At 42.1% G+C, this 22,815-nt stretch overlaps 1 protein-coding gene across 1 annotated transcript; it reads left to right on the top strand.

Moving 5' to 3' along the window:
* Positions 1-9,188: 9,188 nt before the first annotated feature.
* Positions 9,189-11,964, top strand: LOC128743636 (modular serine protease-like). Its single transcript, XM_053840250.1, has 5 exons — positions 9,189-9,367; positions 9,875-10,172; positions 10,234-10,763; positions 10,816-11,679; positions 11,753-11,964. Exons 1-5 carry the CDS (start codon positions 9,268-9,270, stop codon positions 11,962-11,964), a joined length of 2,004 nt encoding a protein of 667 aa, XP_053696225.1. The 5' UTR covers positions 9,189-9,267.
* Positions 11,965-22,815: the final 10,851 nt, after the last annotated feature.

Genomic DNA, 22,815 nt, shown 5'->3' with positions numbered 1-22,815 from the left:
ACGTGTGCAACTTTACGAATTTTTGTTTCTGAGCTCTGTGAAGAAGGGCAGATAATTGAATTTTCTCTGGCTTAGTGCCTATGTTGATAGTACGTTGCAATATGTAATGTAAGTGTGGGACGGCCTGCTGGTTTTGGATACTTTTCGATTCTTTCCAAATTCATCGATATTTAGAAAGTATCAAACAGTATGCATCGATTTAAAATTATTAAAGATCACGAAAAACGGATCGATTTCGATTCAGTATCGGTAGTATCGTAACGTCACTACGCGGTCCTAAGGAAACTTGTGAGATAAGGAGCGTTTATCACTTTTTCTAGCGCACTTTTCTAACACAGACATCATATTCGTTTAGGTTAATCGTAATACGTAAAAAATCTTGTTGGAACGTTGGAAGACTTCGTCCGCTTTTTGGTGTACTCGCGGTTTAAACCGGTTCAAGTTGACAAGCGTTATTATTACTCCCCGATTTACTACTAAATGGCACCGAAGAATATTTCGATATGATCCTGGGAGAATCGGTATGTAAATATTTTTCCAAAGGCGATTTTGTACAGATACTAGACTTTCAGGTTCTTCGAAGTGCCCATTTAGTTTTCTTTCGCAGTAATCAGCGTACATTCGTTGAAAACTCAATTACTACAAGAAATCCTAAAAAAACCGGTTTTGTTTTTTGACTATAGAATTGGAGTTCCGTCATCAAGCGTAATTGTACGGATATAATTTTCGGCATATTCAAAAGCTTTTTTATATAAATCAAAATTTTTGTCTGATAGCGGTGCTTTAAAATCAGTATCGATTTCGTACATAGTATAACCTGAAAAAGTTAATCAAATCATCGAATCTGTAGAAATCAAACTCGTTTTTGGCATTTTGAGACTGATTTAGTTAACTAATAAATTCAAGAATGCTTAGAATTACCTATGTCGAAGTGGTTGTTGAATAATTCCATGAACTCTATCGTCCCTCGGCATTCACTAAACTTTTCAATACGGATCTGCATAAATCTCAGAGCATCTGCCACCGATTGGCTGATAACCTGCACAGCTAGGATAATCTACATTTTATTATTTTCAAAGTGCATATGATTGTCCGTCAGATTACTAGCTATGCGAAATCCTTTCACGTTTTTCCAATCATTCAATCCCGCAATGTGATTCCATTTAGCGGGCCCGCATCGAGTCTGCAATGTTCCCTTTATATGTAGGCGATTGCGTATTAATTTGAGCATCTGAACTAATAATAACAATAATATGTTCCACCGAATGCAAACGAAACAACAGTTACAGCGGATAAAGCGTACTCACTGGACTTTATTTTAAGTGACAGTAATGCTTCGCTTGTAATTCCTGGTTCACTTCCGACAGTAACATACCAACGTGCTTTATATTTAGGTGTTTAGGCTTTAGGAGAGCAAAAGTGTAATGTTGTTGCAAATGTCCACAATAGCTAGATGTTAGGTAGTCTCGATTTGTGATTCACTAGTTCCTTTATTGGTTCCAAAATCCTATAAAAATAATAAACAGGTAGGTATATCTCTGAAAAAACAAATGATAAAAATACGCGCAACCCATAGTGCATCACCGGTTGACGATGAGATAAGTCCTCTGATCCGCAAATTCATGAATACAACCTTCATGCCTTTTATTTTATGCTGTGGTTTTCTTTATTGCGCACGAGCCCTGACGAAAATTATCACGATCACGAGGTGACGAAATCTTCGACGTAGGACTACGTCTTATGGCAAGGTTTGGGATAGGGTGTCATTCCTAAAAATCAAAACATGCGAGCGTCTCGAAAAAATGAAAGATTTTGAACGCTAGAGCTCTGTCAATTCTGAAAGAATACAAATTGTTTGAATATCAATCAATTCATAATAAATGTAGCATTTATGTAGTTTTTATTACAATTTTCGTTTTCAATCACTAAATAGTGAAAATTAACGAAAAGTTTCAAGGTCAAATGTCTCCATAAATTTTCTTCATGATTACCTTGCTTCACAAGCAGAGACGACAGTTAAATATATCATATTTTTAGTGTGATTTCTGGTTTCCTTTTACAAAAAAGTTCGCAAAACTACCCCTTTTCTTCAACCGGTTTTATCTTTAAACATTGAATCTAGTCCAAATTGATGTCCTGAAAGTGAGATGACGTCATAGAAAAATGCTGCTTTGTTGGTTAGTTAGTTACTTGCAGTTTGAACGTAGGACTACGTCTTACGGCAAGGTTTGGCTGGGTAGCGTGGTCAGGTTTTGAACGCTAATTGCTTAGCGGTTTCCCGATCGATTTTCAATATTTTTTCACCAATCGATCGCAACACCTTCTAAGAATTGGCTCAAATGAAGAACGCTATTATTTCGTAAGTGTACATTATTGAAAAACTGATAATAATGAAGCATTGTCCAAATAGAAATCCTCACATCCTGATTGGTCGAAGAAAAGACGTCATCATGGTTTGCACGTGCTTTTTGCAAAAAAAGTGACAGAAACTCCTCGTCCTAATAGATACTTTACGGCGTTTAAACCTATCCCAATTTGATATCTGTGCTCGGGAAGTACCTCAGAGTGCAAAACCACCCCTCTTCTTCAACCGATGTTATCGTTCCAGCATTAAACTTAGTCCAATGCGATGTCCTGAAGGTAACCAATTTTCTTAAAGTATAAAACCAGCCCTTTTCTTCAACCGCCTTCAACAATTAAGATTGAAATTAGTCCAAATTGATGTCCTGAAGGTGAAACGTCAACGAAAAGTGAGCGGTCATCCTTCCCTTTTGCCAGATTGTGTCCATATAGATACTGCAAGAATTTGTTCGAAACTGTTGTCGTGCATTTGTGCATGTGACGTGACGCAGATTTCTCAATGCGAAGAAAATCAGTGAGTCTCTTATCCGAGAATAGTTTTGAACGTTTTATTTGCTGCTTTGCATCAGCATCATTCTCAACCTGCAGTGTCAACAAACCCTATATATGCTGCATGTAGCATGTATACATGAAGAATCGTATTATTACATGGATATATGCTACTATCGCCACAAAGAGACTTGCGTAGTATAGTTACTATATATATAGTTCGGCGGATAGAAAATCGGGAGCCAAATAAACGTCAAAAGCGGAGCCAAAAGCTTTTCAAAATCCAAAATGCTGGAGTAATGTTAAAAAAACACACTTTATTTTCATAGAACTAGTCATTTTCAACACCCGCCAGTGATTATTTTTCGTAAAAACGTGCACATTTCACCATAATTTCAAATTTAATTTCATAAATCAGGGATGCCAATTCGCCTGGTTTTCTATCCGCCGAACTATATATATAGTAACTATATTGCGTAGTCCTGCGTCACCTATATGCGGTCGTGGCTTGTACACAACCTCTCTGATTTTTTTATTTGTGGACAAAGCCACTTTCATATACATACTTTAGGAATACCTTAGCATCCATTGTGGACCTGGAAATCTCGCAATAAACGGTGAAAAACGGGAAAATCGCAATACGTAAAACCACGGCTCCCATCGCTTCCGTTGATAAACAAAAAGCAACACCGCAGAAAAGCGTACTGTCAAGAAGTGAACTGGCGTTGCAGAAAAAACAGGGGTTAGGACAAGAAAAAACAAGTGTGCAATAAAACTGGAAGGGGTGTTTTACGTTGCTCCAATTATTGAACTTACGAATTTATCGGCAATTTTAAAATTAGGCAAAGACCTCAACACTCATTGAATATAATATGTTTCTATCAATGCTACAAAACCAGCATAACATGTTTATTTGCTTCTAACAATCGGTGAAAGCTTATTTTGTAAATCACCTTCCTTAATAATTTTGTCAAGAAATCGTTTTGTGAAAGTAAAATTGGGACATAGGTACGCAAGAAAGTGTATTACTACGCTTAAAATCACGTTAATTTATAGGAATGTCTCTGAAGCTTCAGAAGTTCCTTAAAAACCCCTGAATCAAAATCCGACTAGTGTTTTTCTCATCACTGGTCCAAACTCTACACCAGTGATGGCCAAACTGCGGCCCGCGGACTGATTTGAAAGATGGTGGACTTAGGAGAAAGTTTTTTGATGACATAGGAGTCTCTCAGTTTAATCGTTATGCCTCGTGCATGTTGTGAATTTGAATGCTTTTTGGTTTAAATTTTATGGTGATTCCTAGAAAATGGTTTTTGTTGTCGCCTATTTTACATTTTGTTATGCACATGAATGGCCAGAGATTATTGCAGCCCGCGGCATTCGGCGGGCGCGCCCGGGCGATCTGATTTGGCCCGCACCATGCCGATGCCTGGGCACCACTGACCTAAACAGAGGTGATTTCTGATAGTTTTTGGTGGTCTTGTTATTGACTGTTATGTTTTATGGAACAGTCCAAAATTTCACTAGCTCGATTAGTTTTTGAGTTACGCAAACAATTCTGTTTCATTTCTATGAGAGTCCTTATCCCCCTACCACAGGGGTATTTATTTATTTAATTGCTTAGTCAACAGGTAAAAAATCACCCCAATGACAGATTGTGCTATATAACTATAGATGCATAAAGGTACACACGCATAGACAACATAAATTAACATAATACACGCTTAAAACTACACTTATTAGTTTGTCGAGATACATTAAAATTAAATACGTTATAACATTTGTTGAATACACGAGACATGCTACGCATTGGCTCGTTAAGTCCATAATTTCTTCTCGCAGGACCAATGCTGAGGAACGAATGGGACCGAAGATTACGGCGACGTATGCTGATATCCAAGGTACTGAGCAGCGCAGAACAATCGATGTGTCCTTGCAAGAGATCACCAATAAAGGACGCTTTTGCTACATTCCGTCTCTCCTCTAGTAGTTCCAAATTAATAAGCATGCATCTGCTTTTATAGCTAGGCAGATTTAATGGAGCCGTCCACCTGAGATGACGTAGAGCGAAGCGGATGAATTTTCGCTGAATAGCCTCAATGCGTTGAGTTTCGTTCTGGTAATAAGGAGACCAGACGATGGACGCATATTCTAGGACAGGTCGCACAATCGAGCAATATAGAGTTTTCAGGCAGTAAACATCTTTAAACTTCTTCGCAAAGCGAAATAAAAAGCCCAGCTGCGAAGAGGCTTTTGACACGATGTAAGTGACGTGATCCTTAAAGGTTAGTTTAGTGTCGATTAGGATTCCCAAATCTTTGACTGTTGATTCGCGCTTTAACTGCACACCCTCTAAGGCATAGTTAAAGTGGAATAGTGATTGTCTTCGACCAAAAGAGATTATCGAGCATTTGGATACGTTCAGCGACATGCGGTTCATTCGGCACCATTCTGCGAAAACTTCCAGCTGTTTTTGTAGGAAAAGTGCATCTTGTGGTTGTTTTATAGTATAGTATAGCTTTAAATCGTCGGCGTACGAGAGTTTCATGCAATTCAAAATGAAATTGACATCGTTCATATATGACAAGAATAAAAAAGGCCCAAGATGACTCCCTTGTGGAACGCCGGACCAAACTGAGAACGGAGATGAAATATGATCACCTATTTTAACAGACATACTCCGACCGCTTAGGTAAGATTGGAGCCAAAGAAGCAAATGTTCATCCATGCCCAGTTTATCAAATTTAGCTATCGCTATTTGATGGTTCATAGTATCAAATGCTGCGGTTAAGTCTGTGTATATTGCGTCCACTTGATTGCAAGTCTCTATTTGTCGTATTACAAACGACGTGAAGCAGGTTAAGTTGGTTGACGTAGATCGTTTTGGCATGAATCCGTGCTGATCAGGCGAAATGTAATGTTTGTATCTCTGGACTAGCTCTTGAAGAATAATTAACTCGAACAGTTTAGAAGTGGCACTTAACGCAGCAATGCCTCGATAATTCGATACGATTCGCTTGCAACCTTTCTTAAAAACAGGAAAAACATACGATTGTTTCCAGCAGTTTGGGAATACGCCTGTAGCTAAGGATAAGTTAAATACTGTTGCAAGAGGTGTCGCAAGGGTCTCCATGCAGCGTTTCAGAATGACTGACGGGATACCGTCAGGGCCGTGTCCCTTAGATGATTTTAAGGCTTTTCCAGCTGATAAAAGCATGTCAACGGTGATAACAAACGGCAATGCGGGTGCAGAAAGTTGGGGAACATTTCCGGTAGCGACAATTACATCCTGCGGTTCGAGACGTTCATTTGTGAACACGTTACTAAAATGAGAACGAAACAAGTCTGCGATGTCAGCAGTGGAGTCAGCTTCGAATAAACCATTGGACATCATAGAAGGCAACCCTGATTCTTTCCGTTGCTCATTCACGTGGCGCCAAAAGCTTCTAGGGTTTGCCTTGAGGCGGCGTTGCAGATTGTTCTGGTACGCGTTATACAGGCGATCGTTAAGTAGTTTATAATTAGCATTTGCTTCTAAATATCTTGTCTTCGTGGCTTCAATGCGATGCTTACTGTGTTGTCTAAGGGCAGCACGTTTCACCGTTTTAAGATCGCGGTTTGTCCAGGCTGGTTTAGATGATACACGCTTAGTTTTTACGGGTACAAACTGGTCGATAGCATAAAGGATAATGCTAGAGATAGTCGATGCTGCGAGATTGGCGTCATGATCGCGAAGGGCCTCGTTCCAATCAACAAGTGTAGAAAAATCGTTCATGCCGTGGAAATTTGCCTTAGTGAAATCATACGACAGGCTTTCAGAAGTGTCCCGAAAGCGTAGTTGTGGGCTAATCTTTAAATGCGTAAGCAAAGGAGGATGATGCCTACAAAGCTTTACGAGCGGTGACGGAGCCTCGATAACCAAACAGTCTGCGCATAATTCATCGGCAGCGAAACATAGATCAAGCGTGCGATGATTTTCGTTTACAATTCCACTTATCTGTTTGAGTCCAGCGGTGCAATATGCATCGAGCAATTTTCGCGGTGCTATTCCAATAGAGGACAGAGACGTGACCGGAAAGAAAGATCCGTAAGGGTTGCACTGCCAAGTAATCGCGCTTAAATTAAAATCACCAAAAATGATAATTTTATCTCGGGGCCCCAGTTGCGAAATAATCCAGTTGAGTGAATTAACATGTTTTTCAATTAGAGTTTCATCGTTTACTCGATCAGGAGGAATATATACCACGCATAGATAGAGTGTTCCGTCAGCAGTAGTAATTGCGACCCATAATTGTTCAACCGCTGAGCAATCTGGAGGATTAACCGTACGAGACTTGAAACATGAAAGAACAGCTAACAATACACCACCTCCTGTGCGTTTGAAACTATTTAAAGACGACCGGTCCTGTCGATATACGGAGTACGAGTCGTTGAACAGCTGGTTCGTCAACGTATTCTCGTTCAACCACGTTTCAGTGAAAGCGTAGACATCATAGCAGGCGTCGCTGAGGGCTGACTGGTACTCGGCTAGGGTATTGTTTATTCCGCCAACGTTTTGATAATAAATCAGGACATTCGACGTGGCTGGTGGGACGTTGCTTGCTAGGGGTGCCATCCTAGGAATTGAAAATTCATCAGAGCGATGGTTTCCGATACTGTTAGGATACTTGCCATGGAGGGCAGCGTGGAAAACCCCTTCGCCAGCACTAGACTCAGGGCCGGGACGACTTGGATGGCAGGAACGAGACAATTGCGATTGCGATTCGGAGACTACGGCAGGCTCGACTGAGCTAGGCGGATCAGGGGTTTCCATAATGCGTTGTGATAGACGTCCCGGACCGGATGACGATAAGCTTAACTGACTTGAAGTATGACGCAGAGGCGATGACTGACTTGAAGTATGACGCAGAGGCGAGGGGTATGGGGTCTCAAACCAACATAAAATAAATTCATGCCTCCAAAATCCTACACATGCCAAATTTGGTTTCGTTTGCTTGATTAGTACTCGAGATATCAGAAAATTTGTATTTCATTTGCATGGCAGCTCTCCCTCTTAAAGGGGGAGGGGTCATAATTCATCATAGAAAAAATTCCTGTCTCCTAAAACCCTCACATGCCAATTTTGGTTCCATTTGCTTAAACAGTTCTTGAAATATGAGGAATTTTGTTTTTCATTTATAAGGGAGCCCCAACGCCCACATGTCAAATTTATTTCAATTTGCTTGATTACTTGTCGAGTTATGAGGAAATGTGTATCTCATTTGTATGGGAGCCTACCCTCCTAAATGAGGGAGGGTCCTAAGTTATCATAGAAAAAAGTCTTGCATCCAAAAACCCCCTCATGTAAGCTTGGTTCCAGTTGCTTGATTACTTCCGAATTATGCAGAAATTTGTATTTCATTTATATGGGAGCTCCCCCCCCTCTTAGTGAGGGGAGGGGTCTCTAACCGTCACAAGAACCTTCTCCGGCCTCATATACCCCTACATGCAAATTTTCACGCCGATCGGTTCAGTAATTTTCAATTCTATAAGGAACATACTGACCATTTTTATATATATTCCATTTTTATATATAAGATACAAAGATTGTTAACTACGTTTTGAATCGCTCGTTATATTATAATATTGCGAGCAATTCAAAACATTTGATTTTCTCGGCTTTCTTTTCTTGTGGTTAGGCTTGATTTGCTCTTTTTGCTTCGTTTTTGCCTGTTTTACTACAGCCAAACAGCATTTGAAAAATGGGTGTATTGTGCAATTGTAGAGTTAATTATTACCTACAATATTGTTGAAAAAAGTATAGTTTTACCTTTTATATTTATGGCTGTAGCAAAAAGAGCGCTCTTTAATTTAAAATTAGAATTTTTTTATTTGTCATACATATCAATTTACATTTTCATGCTCGAACTGAGGACATAATATTCGAATACAGACATCGACCTAATTCGATATTCTTTTCGATAAGTTCGTTAATTCGCTAGTTTGGTAGAATCATTGTCATTCCATCGATAACTTCGCAGAATATCGTTTCGTGCAATTTACTCTACTTTAGCCAGGTAAGCAATCGGTTACTGAATGAATGATCATCATAATCATAAACATCATCAGCGTCATTGTGACGTCACCGATTCCGGTCCACAATGCTGCTGCTGCAGTGCATCACAGTACCTAGTTGAGAATTCAAGTTCACAAAGTTCGCACGCGCTTTTTCAATCCAGTCCAAAGCTTCTTTCTCCTGCGAACGATATAGGTGAATCCCAGCTCTGGCACAAAACAGGTTTCGACGGTCGGAGATAACGATTCTCGCAAGAAGCATCAGTGACCATCGTTTTTTCAGGAGCTATGAACTCCTGCTTCAGTGTGCTTTTTCGGACCGACAGAATCAGAAGCGCTGTATAAAGTGTGTCGCTCTAATAAATGTGGAAACGCAGCTCCGAAACAACAACGTGGAAATGCATTGTGTTGATCTGGATCGGTGCTGAATTGATGGCTCCTTCTATGCAGTTGCAAATTCAGTGTATGTATTTTCGATTCGCTGGGGGACAAACTGTGCGCCAGTAATGATACTAAAAATTTGTTTGTGACTTTCGTTTGCAACTGATAACACAGCCGAAAATGACCTTTCAGTCGTGACACAAACAACAGTTGATGTAAGGTATCACAGTAGGATGCACGTTAAGGTTGTTGAAATTGCGTTGATCGTGGAAAACTAATGATGCATAGAAACGTTGCGTGTCGGAGGGAATTCCCATCGCTAATAGTGCTACCAATTCAATTATCTGATGCACGGACGGTGTAATTACGCTCATAAACTCATTTGTAGCGCAAACGTGCCGCAAAAAGTGTAACGAATCGACTACCTTAATTACTGTCAATAGTGTTGTAATGATTTTATGATTGAAGGCATAAATTGGGAAGTCCTCTTAACATAACGGAAATGCCTGATATACCTCCAAGTCTAAAATCTTCATTAATCAGTAATATTTTAGTCGACGCTTATTTATGTATAAATCCTTTTCGATAGCATTCTTCCGAGATCGACGAAAGGTTTGTAACTTCTACGAATGGAAGTGTGCCAGCGGACAGTGCATCGAGTCCCACCAGCTGTGCGATGGTGTGGTCGATTGTAAGGATAAATCGGACGAAACGTCAACGGCTTGTGCTTTCATACGTTGTCCGAGCTATGCATTTCGCTGTCAGTATGGTGCATGCGTCGACGGAAACGCCATGTGCAACGGGATCAAGGAATGTACCGACGGTTCCGACGAACATCTGCACTGTCCCGGGTACAGTGAAACGTTGTTCACTGCCGGGAACTGTTCGTAAGCTCGCTCCACTAGTGAAAATGCGATTCAACGGAATTCATTTTGCTTTTCGTTTTAGGAGCATGGAATTTCAGTGCCAATCAGGGCAATGCATTCCAAGCGACTTGGTTTGTGACGGTCTGCCAAACTGCGACGACGAATCCGACGAACAGCAGAAGATCTGCGGATTGACATTCTGTCCGTCGTTTGCCTTTCGTTGCAGCTATGGTGCATGCATTGGCGGGTACTCTAAGTGCGATGGAGTCATCGATTGTCGGGACGGTTCCGATGAAGACGAGTTGCTGTGTGGAAAACCCCCGCCAACAACTACACCGAAAATGTTGAGTACGACAACAACGACTACGACCACAACCACGCCGTCACCGACGGTAACCGGAGCCCCAGGCTCATGCTTGGTACCTGAACAGCCGTCGAATGGTCATATTGTCCTCGACGAAATGGCTAAAGATGTTCTAATCAACAGTGGAGAATTTATCGAAAACTTTAACTCAGTGCACGTGCTGTGCGATGACAAATACACCATCAAGGGAGCTTCTACTATCACCTGTCTCGACGGAGAATGGCTGGATCCGTTCCCACAGTGCGAGCGTAAGTAATGAAGCGTTTTGAAACAACTCAACTTAACCAATTCCGATTTCAGGATACTGTTCGGAAATTCCAATCAATGGAATTACCGTCCAGCCAGCCTGTGAGTATCAAAGAAAACAAATCACGTGTAAACGTCCCCTACCTCCGACGACCAGAGTGCGTATCGACTGTAAGGTAGGATACCAGAAACCGGAAGGTCCTATTAACGAAACACTTACCTGCGTAGATGGTGTGTGGACTAGTCCTGTCTTTCGCTGTGAACCCGTCTGTGGAACGCCAACTCCAGACGCGGAAGCGTACATTATCGGAGGCAAAAACGCATCCATTGCGGAAGTTCCTTGGCACGCGGGTATTTATCGCAACTTGGAAAATGACACCGTGGATGATCTAAAATCAGACGACTGGTTGTACATTTGCGGTGGAACAATACTTACCGAGAGGCTGGTGGTAACGGCTGCCCACTGCTTCTGGGACGTTACGTCATTCCACAATTTAAAATCATTCCTGATAACCGTCGGAAAGTATCGACGAGATCTGAATGCCATCGAGAGTCTGCCAGTGCAGATCATCCGGGTGCGGGAACTCATAACACAGCCCCAATATCAGGACTTTTCCGGTTACTACAACCTGGATATAGCGATTGTTGTGTTAAGTGACTTCATTGTATTCAAGTCGCACGTGAGACCAATCTGTTTGGAGAGAAACCTAAGGACTGAAAGCGAGAAGCGAATCAAGCCCAACAGTGTCGGAAGAGTCGCTGGCTGGGGATTGACGAGTTCGGGTGGTCAGCTTAGTCCGAACCTCAAGATGGTCGATATTCCGACCGTAGACTACTACACTTGCAGAGATTTTTCCCCCGTTTCCTATCGGCCATTTTTGACCGGTGATAAGTTCTGTGCCGGCGATCCCGCGACAGGTAGGTCTAGCTTTCCGGTTTAACGTAACCTAATTAACGTAGGATGACATTCGATCTAATTCATTTTATGCAGGAACCAGCGTCTGCCAGGGGGATAGCGGAGGTGGTTTCGCCCTCGGTAAGGAGATAGCTGGTGAAACCGTGTTCTTTCTGTACGGTGTCGTTAGCTCGGCTCCCCGTTCGGCCAGCGGAAGCTGCGATAACAACAAGTATGTCGCCTTCACCGAAGTGCAGAACTATATTCCGATGGTGCTGGACGCCGAGAGTCAATATCCAGTTATTTAGGTTAAGGATTGTCAAAAATTTGTTCGGAACAATAAAACGATTCATGTTGATTTCGATTTGTCTATGATTTATAGTTTTATTCTTTTTTTACCGGAATGTCGCTAGAGAATTATTTCATCAGTTTCTGTTTAGAGTTCTCTCTGTTCATCAATCACAAAAAGCTTTACGATAATAAATTATTCTTTGATCATCACTTCGACGCTGGGTTCAACACGTAGCATTCTGCTGCTTTGGTTCAATTCGTGGCTTTATTGTAAAACGAAAATTTACGCTTATCTCGTTACGCTTACTTATCGAATAATGGAATGTAAAAATTCAATATCAAAACAGTGCAATTAGTTTGCAATTCTCAGATGTCGGTTTTAAAACTGGCAAGCTTCCCAAACAATCAAAGGCAGTTAAGCGGATTATTTTTAATAGACACAAAAAAAGAAATCTTTTAAAGATGTTCAAGGAGCAACAAAATCTCTCGTTTTTATCCAATTCAAAAAGCTTACAATCTAGACGAATTCATCGCATATAAATGAATTTAACTGTCCTTGTGCATGCATACAAGTGTGTTTGATCGTTCATTTCTAAATGATCCAAGCATTTGGTCACCGGTTCGCTTGTAAATATTGTCCCGGACTGCAACGACTAGGAGGTCATTCTTGGTTAGCGTTAAATGGTGAGCCGGAAAACAAATGTGATGACTGATTGTTAGTAGTTGTTTAGTATCCGGACAAATCGGCAAAGGTTAAGTCCAATTCGGCAGCAATTGCTTTGTACTTTGATTTCTCCTTGTTAAGATCGTCTGGAAAAGATAGATTAGCGCGGGTTAGTAAGGAAAATGGTTTGATGAGAGATTAGTTAGATATTTTTCGCGACATAAATAAACTAGCAAAAACAGACAATAGGTTTCATGGTAAATTACTTTAGTTTAGTATTAAGTAGGACCGACACCTCTATTTATTTTTTTATTTTACAATTCATCTATAATCAGTCTTAACGAACTAAGCTATAATAAACTAGAGCTTCACCAAATTCAAAGTATTGTTCAACAGGACTAGGCGTTCTAGTACACGATGCCATCAGTTCATTGCGATCAAATTCCGAGAAGCACCAAAGTCATTCACGTGCTCAACCCTTTTTAGGACATGGTTGTCAATTTTGTAGTCGAAAACTACTGGTGATTTGATTTGGTGGAACGTCATAACTTCGCATAGCCAAGTAATTAATTTTGCAACAATTTACAAACGTATCCAAGAGAAGTTGAAGACGGTGACAATCCTCGACGCAAAGAATCATCTAGTAAATTTTAAGGTCGTTAGCATAAACCAGTCTGCAGGCTTTTTCAATGACAGGCCTCGAATCCTTGTTGGTTAGAAGAAATGTAATGTTTAGCGCTACAAGCTAAAAACATTGCTCATTATTATTTTAAAAAGTTTGGATGCGGCGGACAAAACCACGAAAGTTTCTGACACTATTGAATATCGGGAACATGAACGAATGCTACCAAACTTTGGCGCTCTGGCCAAAAACAACGGCTGTGAATAGTGATGGGAACTATCATTAAAAATCGCTACTGATAACTATCAGTAATTTCAGTACGTTGCTGATAACTATCAGTAAATATCAGAAATTTTACTCATCAGGGCATTGAAGTAAAAAATGGCAAATTGTAATATTATAACTGCGTTCTTCATTGTAAGTTTACTTTGTAATTTACCAAGCTGGTTTTATGGAGGCTCGCACAACTACGAACCAGATTTTTACCACCCAGCAAATATGTTGGGAGCTCATCATACCTACGCATGACATGAATCAGTCGATCAAGACCAGCAATTGCACTTACTGGATGAACACGGTTTCTAAGATAAACTGACGCTACTGACCAGAGCTATTGGATCGAGTGGTGTGTTTCGTGCACATCTCAGGGACTCACCCGTCGAGACACGGCGAGGGTTGAGACAAGGTGACAAGATGACTGATATCATAGCTATGAACCATGCGATGGTGGAGGCAACCTACGCCAGGTTGAAGGCAGTAGTCTAGGAAGATCAGATTAATAATAAATACGTCAAAGATCACATACATGAAAGGAAGAGGCTCTAAGGAACCACACGCGTGCCTCTCACGGATGGTAACCCTCGACGGCGACGAACTAGAAGTGGTAGATGAACTCGTTTATTTTGGATTGCTGGTGACCGTGGACAACAGTAGTAAGGCAATCCAGCGGCGCAGTCAAGCGGGAAATCGAGCTTACTTTGTCCTTCGCTATACGCTACGATCAAGAAGCATATGCTACGGTACGAAGCTGATAATGCACAAATTTTTTATTAGGTCAGTAGTTCTTTATGGACTCGTAAGGTCGCTCATAGAGGATATACGCGCCCTTGCCGTGTCCGAACGAAAGGGTACTGCGGATACTTGGCGGAGTTCAAACTGAAAGCGAAGAGTGGTGGAGACGTATTAATCACGAGCTACAGGCATTGTTTGGAGAGAATCCCATCGTACATATGGCGAAAGTCAGTAGGCTACGGTGGGCCAGACGCGTCGTGAGAATGTCGGATGATAGTGCGATGGAAACAGTTGTCTTCAACAACCTTACTGGCATCAGGAACAGGGGCTCAATGTGCAAGATGGCACGATCACGTCGAAAGTGATTTGTGACTTTTGAGACGACTGGAAAATTGGCGACGAGTGGCCAAAGTTCGAGTTAAATGGAGGCGACTGCTTGAATCAGCGCGAGCTACCCCGGCTTTAGGCTACTAACGATGACTACAATATATTGTGTCATCCACGTTTATCGTACGCAACTACCGACTAATAAGTTTAATCCAATTAATTTTTCTAACGGGACAACGTGTAACTATATCAGTAAATATCAATAATAGTGAAACCTTACTGATACTTAGTGATATTATTGCTTACTGATAACTATCAGTAGTTAATGATAGTTTTCCCATCCCTAGCTGTGAAACCATCATGTCCAACACAATACGATGTTTTCAATGTCAAGGCAACATATTGTTCTTGATGGTTATAGCCAGCATCCAAAAGCACAAGGAAAGTAGATTTTTCTCCACAAGTAGGCCACATCTGCTTAAACACATCTAGGTTCCATAACTTTTCGGAAATAAACTGCAATTTTTGACAGTTCTGTAGCCACAAATATAAAAACTCGATTGTGTGCCTGTCTAAAGTAGACAACATGGAAACAAGAAAGAAAAAAAAACTGTACACAGCCACCTGTAAAATCCATTATAGTCTGTAAATAAGATTGCAAAAATGATGAGATTGTCCACAAACATCGTAGGACGTGTACTGAAAAACTAAAAGCACACATTAACGACGGCTCGAAAGCCTCAAACCAAACGTCGGAGCGGAACTGTCGACCGAAAACTGCCTAAGAAAGTCTAAAGGGTCATCAACAACGGCGAATAGGTCCAGTAGGTACCGCTAACAGTACAGTACGAACTCCCTTCGGGAAGTTTAGAATCCTACCGAGCCGAGCCAGCAAGCAACCAAATTGATCCCTTACTTAAACAAAACAGTATGGCCAAAATTCCTGCTTGAACGGTTTACGATCAATTTGATCGGATCAAATGCTGACCAAATTCGACAGACAGCATTCTCATGGACGCTGGAATGTTCGTGAAGCTGGACTTCAGGTCCAAATGAAGAATATCATGTGGACCAGTCGTAGGTCCACCAATTTTGGACAAGGACTACCTACGAAATTGGAAGGTCTCATACGTCATCCACGAAAAGGGCCATCCACACGAATACGGCAATTATTGGGACGTAACTAAAACTAACCTCAACTCTGCATACAAAAATTCTCTGCCGTATCCTGTTTCATACACTAAGGTTGCAGCAGAAAACTTTTGTTGATCAAGTAATCCGTAAATTCATGGTTAGGAGAGGCGTACCATCCGTCATCTTCAGCGATCGAGCTTCGGGAGGCTTTGAAGACCAAGAACAGCTCATCTAAGAGTTCACGACACCCAACACGGAATGGACTTTCATCCCACCGGCTTCCCCGCACATGGGCGGCGCTTGGGAACGCATGATCCAGAGCGTGAAGTCAAATCTGGATAAAGTGAAATGGGGAAGGTTTCCAACTGATGAAGCCCTACATAGTACGCCTTTGGAGATCGAAAACATAATAAATTCACGACCACCAGTTTATCCAGTGCGAAGAAGCATGTTCCACGATGGACCAAATGTTCACCTTGCGACAAATTCCCCGCCAACTGTCAGGAGAACGCGAATTCCGCACAGTAGATCCTGTTAGACATCTACTACAGTGCAGTGACGGCAATGAAGCAGAGCATGGAGTCAGGCTCGTATTACATGGAAAACAAATGAAGCGTGTCATTAGGTGGATGCCCATCAATAACCGTCTATGTGTGTTGAGGATTAAGGGCAAATTCTTCAACTACAGTCTAATAAATGTGTACGCAACGACGTACGACAACCGATGACGTAAAAAGGAGTTCTATGATCTTCTCGAAAGGGCATATGGAGAGTGCCCAGAACATTTGTTTGTTTTATTTGTTTGTTTTACACTTCATCTGATTTATAAGTCTAAATGAACTTACTCTAATATCTATAATAAATTTATTTTCACCAACCGCTTAAATTTACTCAGTGATTCGCCAAATTGGAAATACTCCTCAACACAGCTAAAAACTCTGACACACGATGTAACTGGTTCGTTGCGGCCAAATTCGGTACGGTGAAACAGGTTAGTCAGCAATGATGACGGCCTCAAAGTCCTTTCAGCTGCACAGAAATTCATAAGCGACAGTAATTTCGGTGAGTCAATTTCTCCATTTAACAGTTTGGCCACGAACAAAGCCTGTTGAATCTTACGTCGACATTCTAATGTATCTAATCCAAGCAAACGGCAGCGGTCAGGATACGGAGGCAAATTGTTTGGGTCACGCCAAGGCAGATTACGTAGAGACAGTCGTATAAACTTTCTCTGAACTCATTCAATTCGAAGGGTCCAATACAGCTGGTGTGGAGTCCACACTATACATGCGTTTTCGAGGATCGGTCGGACTAATGCGCAATAAAGTGCTTTGAGACAATGTGGGTCACTGAAATTTCGGCCAATTTTGGCTATAAATCCAAGCTGGTGCGTTGCTTTTGAGATTATCTGTGCACGATGACGATCAAACGCCATTTTCGAGTCTAGTGTGACACCAAGATCGTTAACGCAATCGACCCTTCTCAATACCTGACCGTTAATTCTGTAGTCATATACGATCGGCGATTTGATACGGTGGAATGTCATAATCTCGCATTTAGTAATGCTGATGGTCATGTGGTTTGAACATGACATAGAGATGGGGTCATCGGGGACACAAATGCACGGGACGGACGCAGAATTTTTTCGTGCCGTTATTGGTAGAGAAAGCCTCCATCTTACCACAAACGACAATGACCTGAGGCTAATCAACTTCGCTGCAGCCAGAGAAATGTCTTACAGTAGTACCTAATTCTGTACGACGAAACATTCGGAAGCATACCTGGAAACACCCTAATGCAGAGGCATGCTCTCAGATCCACCATGTTCTGGTTGATGGCCGGTACTTTTCAGATGTCACAGATCAAACTAAGACTAAAGTAAGCAAAATTCGCGCCCGGCGTCCAACGTATTTAAGTCGAGACCACCGAAGAAGATGCGAATAAATATTCCACAGTTATCAGCGGAAGCAGTTGCTGCAGAGTACTCTCAGAAAACTGATGCGGTGAACAAGTTGGAGAGAACATGAGCGATTCGGGTAGTACACAGGGCTTGAAAAGGGATCGCAAGTTGAATGTGACTGCCGTGAATGCGCACACTTTCCGCATTCAAACTCCGCTTTTTGAACGATCATTTGACTGTTTTTTGCATCCAGTCAATCTGCCGCTTGCGCTGCTGCCGTCTTACAATTCATGCGGTCTCTCTGCAAGAGCAAACAGTCGTACTCCCGCTTTACCCCACTTTGCGCGTTCATATGAAGAATCTGAACTGCAAACTGACTGAAAGCATAAGATGGCGTATTTTTTATTTCTCTTTTTGTCTCCAAATCGGCTGCTCACAGTAATAGTTTGTCACCCTGACGTCGGTCCGGCGCAAGTAAAATGTTCGTTTGTTTTGGACGGAGTCTGACCGACTTCTTCCATGCACATGTAGTGGTTGATTTTTTTGTAGTATTGAATTTTTGTAGCTTTCCGTTAGCGTGATGACTGCTAGTCATTTGACTGTTTTGCAGTCATTCGCTGCTCCAAACGGTAAAGGCAACTTGATCGAAACGAAAATGTTAAAAAGCTTTAGGATGCATTCGTTCTACTGCATTCAATCGGCGTTTGTCTGAGCAAACTGCCAGTTTTGTTATGCATAGCGTTCGTATTCCACCACTAAACGGACGGTGTGAACTTGAATGTACGTCAGTGTGGCTGCGGTAGAAAAAAAGGATCGGTCGAAGCCCTGGTAGTACAGCTGCAGCCTAGAGTACTGAATTGAGAGACTGGCCATGTCATTCAAAAACTCGAATCATTAAACCAACGACACTCACTGATTACGTGAAGGGTGTGTCGCTGGTTTTATGATGACAAGTTCTCGCGAGCTGAGTTACCATGGCCAGTCTCTGTATTCAGTACTCTACTGCAGCCACTTCCAGTGAGAGGTTCGTGGTAGAGTGCCAACGAGTGACCGACGAGTAGAATCGCGCCAGAGCTCTCATATTGGTTGCAACTGTGACACACAGAGCAGAGGGAGAGAGAGATATCGAGAAGCTAGAGCTACCGAAAAGAGACTTCTTGCGAAGGTGGAGAATTGCTTCGAGAGACACGATATGAGAGGCTTCTCTATAACGATCAACGGAATCAGAAACCGTACCGTGTTAACTCCTGTTGTGAGCAATGAAAAGGAGGTGAAGCTAATACCGAAAGATCGGAGGTGGTCAGGCGTTGTAAACTACATTCCGATGTACTCCCAAGTAACATTTTTGTTGTATAATAGCTTATTAAACTGTTGTACAGCTGATTCACGTGGAACAAGTGCTTTATAAGCTATTGTACAACAAAAATGTTACTTGGGCTGTTAAATAATTAATAAGATAGAGCTGTCAACAGAAATAGGATAAAGATTGAGGATGATGGATAAGCTGTAAATCCACCAACATTGGACAACCTCAAAACAGCAGCTAAAGAGCTGAAAAACGGCAAAGCATAGGACGGCATCCCCGCCAAATTGGCGAAATCCATCAAGTTATACTTCAGGTGCGGACTTAGGATTGTAGGATTTACCTACAAACTTCTCATAGGAATGTCTCAAATGCCCTATCAACAAAAAGTGCCATCAACTCGAATTTATCGCAATTATTTGGACATAACTCATCTTAACTCTGCATGCACAATTATCTCCAGAATCCTGTTTTATGGCTGTAGCCATAATAGGAAACCTTTGCGAAACATGTACAGTTTTCCAGTGCAGCACGACCCACGATGGACCAAATACTCACCTTGCGACAGATCCTCGAGATCTCTAGAATCCAACACTATCCGTTCATAGACTTAAAGACGGCGTACGATGCAATTAGGCAAAATGAGTTGTGGCGGTATGAAATGGGGAGTTACCTGGAAGAAGCATCGAATATAGATCTGGCTCTCTCAAGCTTCTACCTAGCACCTCCAAGGTCTAACCCAAATGATGACGATCGATGGCCATAACTGGAAATGCTTCATGTACACACTGGAGCAGCTAGACTAGGAGGTGCGAACTTGAACGGCTAAACCCCAGGTGAGGGGCGGCTAAAACAGCGCCTGTCTGAAAGCAAGCGGCTGAATATGAAATGCTGTATCCCGCAAGATGGCAGACTCATCAGCAGGACGTGAGTTTCGCGACTCCGGTAAGGAAGTATACCTAAACTTTCACATACCACGAGCAACGAAAATGGTCATACGGAACGGATCAATTGATATAGGACACCGCCAAAGCACAAGGAAACGAATAATAAATAATTGGAAACGAATTCCTCAAGACCCGGAACGAGCTGGCTTGCTTGCTCAAGAGCTACGTCGATCCGGATTGGAGATCGCTTCTGGAGATCGAGCGTCACTTCTTTCAAGTACATGTATATGTACTACCGTATCGCAACTTATAAATCCGGCGATGTTACGGACAAGTTCTACGACATGCTCAACAGGTAGGTCCTGAGCGCTCAAAACATGACGTGAAAATCATTATTGAAGTGCACGCATTGCGCAGATCGGGAGGGAGGCATTATTCCGTCCTGTCGTTGCCTGACATAGCCTTCAACTGTCGACCAATGATAACGGTCTAAGGCTCATAAATTTTGCCGCGGCCAGAGGAATGACGTTCTGCAGCACCTATTTTTCACATCCGAATAATCGGAAACACATCAGGAGGCAATCAAATCGACACCTTCTGGATGCCATCGATGTACGGTCTTTTCGGGAACCCAATATCGACTCTGACTACTATTGCGTCGTTTGTAAAACTCGTGCAAGGTTGTCGAATGCGGTGAAAACTCGCATTGAGAAGACGCTGCGTTTCATCATACTGCAGTTGACGGCAGATGATGTGACAACGAAATACGCCAGAAAAATTGATCAACGAATCGCAGAGCAATAGAAGGAAAGGAAGACTGAAACAACTGCTAGAGAGGTGGTAGGCACTACACGCGTAAGACAGTGTAACTGCCGGTACGTCAGAACACAGAAAGGCTTATACAGACTAGAGCTGTGGAAAAAGAACCCACCATCTAGAAAACGCAAGTACGAAAAGCACGTGGTCACCGCCACAAAGGAGCGATTCGCCAGTAAAGACACACGAAGTTGCTACAAAACGGTGAGGAGCAAGAATTTTGTCTTGCTCGTGACGTGCAATGATAGTGCTGGCAACCTGCTTACTGATAAAATGGCTGTAGCTAGATGAAAGAAGCACTTTCATTAGATGCTGTTGAATAGAGAGGTGAACGCGGAGATCAGCTCGAACAGGATAAGAATTGTGAGCGACGGTCAAGCTGTGGAACTACGAACACAGGAGGAGGTTAAGAAGGCAATCAGTTAACTGAAAAACGATAAGGCTGCAAGGATCCCAGCTGCACTTCTAAAAGCGGGGAGCGAGTGGCTGTACGAAGCAATCCACCAGATCATTGTCAGGAATCGGGATCAAGAACAAATGCCGGAGGAGTCGTTAGATGGTCTCATTTGTCATATTTTTGAACAATCGATCGATCCCGTATTTTGTTCTGTAGACTGAGACCATAAACCTTTGTTGGCGAGTGCCAATCTGCTTTTTGTAATGGTCGCTCCACGACGGATCAGATGTTTACTCTGCGTTACTAGACAAGTTACGGGAGTACTTGCATACTCATTATTTATTTACAGACTTTAAGGCGGCATACAATTCAGTCAAAGGTAATGAGCAGTGGCAGATAATGCTAGAACATGGTTTTCCAACAAAACTATTTAGTTAAGCTGAATCGCGTGATGCTGGATGGGTCAAAATCATGCGTCAGAATAGTGGGTACGATTTCAGCTGCTTCCGTGACGTTGGATGGACTGAAACAACAGGATGCACACTCTAACTTGCTATTCATCATTGCCTTGGAAGGTACAATAAGGAGGGCGAACGTGGTAAGAAACGGGAGTATCACCAAGAAATCTCACATGTTTCTTGGTTTTATGGATGACATCGATATCATCAGAATCAACCGCAGAGCAGCGGAAGAGGCCTTTAGGCATTTCAAAACGGAAGCAGTGCGACGAATTGAAGCCGCTAATCAGGTTTTCTACGGATTACATAGCCAGCTGAAGTCTTGTAGTTTACAAATTCACACAAAACTGGGACTCTATAGAACACTAATCCTCCCGATGACCTTTTACGGACTTGAATCCGGGACGCTAAAGGAAGCTGATCGACGAGTGTTTGAGGTTTTTAGGCGTAAAATATTGCGCTCAATACTTAGTGGCAAAATGAAAAATGGTGCAGATGCATGAACCACGTGCTGTATCAAGTGTACGTATATGCTGTTATGGTGAAGGTAGTAGAATGTGGCAGGCTGCGATGAGCTGGGCACATGTCCAGAATGCCCGACGAACTCACAACTATTTTCAGCGCTGCTGGGGCTCAGGAAGAGGCCGTAGACTTCGAGGCAGACCCCGCATCCGATGGATGTGCGCTGTCAAGGACGACGCACGGTCTGCTGGTATTTGAGGGAATTGGAGAACAGCAACCCAGGGCTGACAGTACTGGAGGATCGGTGCAGGATTGCTAACAAGCCATTGCCACTTAAGTAAGTAAGCAAACCTGACGAGAAATTCAACAAAACTATCTTTAGCTGAAAATCAGGAACAAGCCGTCGACTTCGGGGTACCGTCTACAATATTGTACAGCCTACTTGAAAGCCAAATAAACTCTATCGCATTGCTATAAACGGAATGGTATCCTCTATCTACTACGTTACGTCAACATATTGAACCTGAGGTTAAGAGAAGCGCTTTAAAATTATAAAAATCATAAAGATGCTTGATGGGTTGTAAGGAAGGAAAATAATCCAGCAGAATTAACCTGAAGTAATTCCACTTATTTCCTTCACTGCACTATGGTCCAGAAAGCCAAATTAGGTGGAAAAAATTGTTTACTCAGTAATCGTTGATTTTAGACTATTTACGTCTTAGCAAAAAAATCTTGTTTAAGGATGCCGCTTTTTTTGGCATGAGCTATTTTAGGGTGACCCTTAACCTTCTGTCTGTACAAAAAAATACTTACGTTGTCTGTACATTGGGGTCAATTTGACCCCAAAATTCAAACTGCTATAACTCAGCGAAAAATAGACGGATTTC

This window comes from Sabethes cyaneus, chromosome 3 (genome assembly GCF_943734655.1).
Source record: "Sabethes cyaneus chromosome 3, idSabCyanKW18_F2, whole genome shotgun sequence".
Lineage (NCBI taxonomy): Eukaryota > Metazoa > Arthropoda > Insecta > Diptera > Culicidae > Sabethes > Sabethes cyaneus.
This window is presented reverse-complemented; position numbering and strand designations above follow the sequence as displayed.

Bases quoted from the DNA above. Each gene is read 5' to 3' on its own strand.
- LOC128743636 (XM_053840250.1), top strand. From the start codon at position 9,268: ATGTGGAAACGCAGCTCCGAAACAACAACGTGGAAATGCATTGTGTTG. The intron at 9,368-9,874 runs GTATGTATTTTC...CCTTTTCGATAG, and splicing joins TATGCAGTTGCAAATTCAGT to CATTCTTCCGAGATCGACGA. The intron at 10,764-10,815 runs GTAAGTAATGAA...TTCCGATTTCAG, and splicing joins TCCGTTCCCACAGTGCGAGC to GATACTGTTCGGAAATTCCA.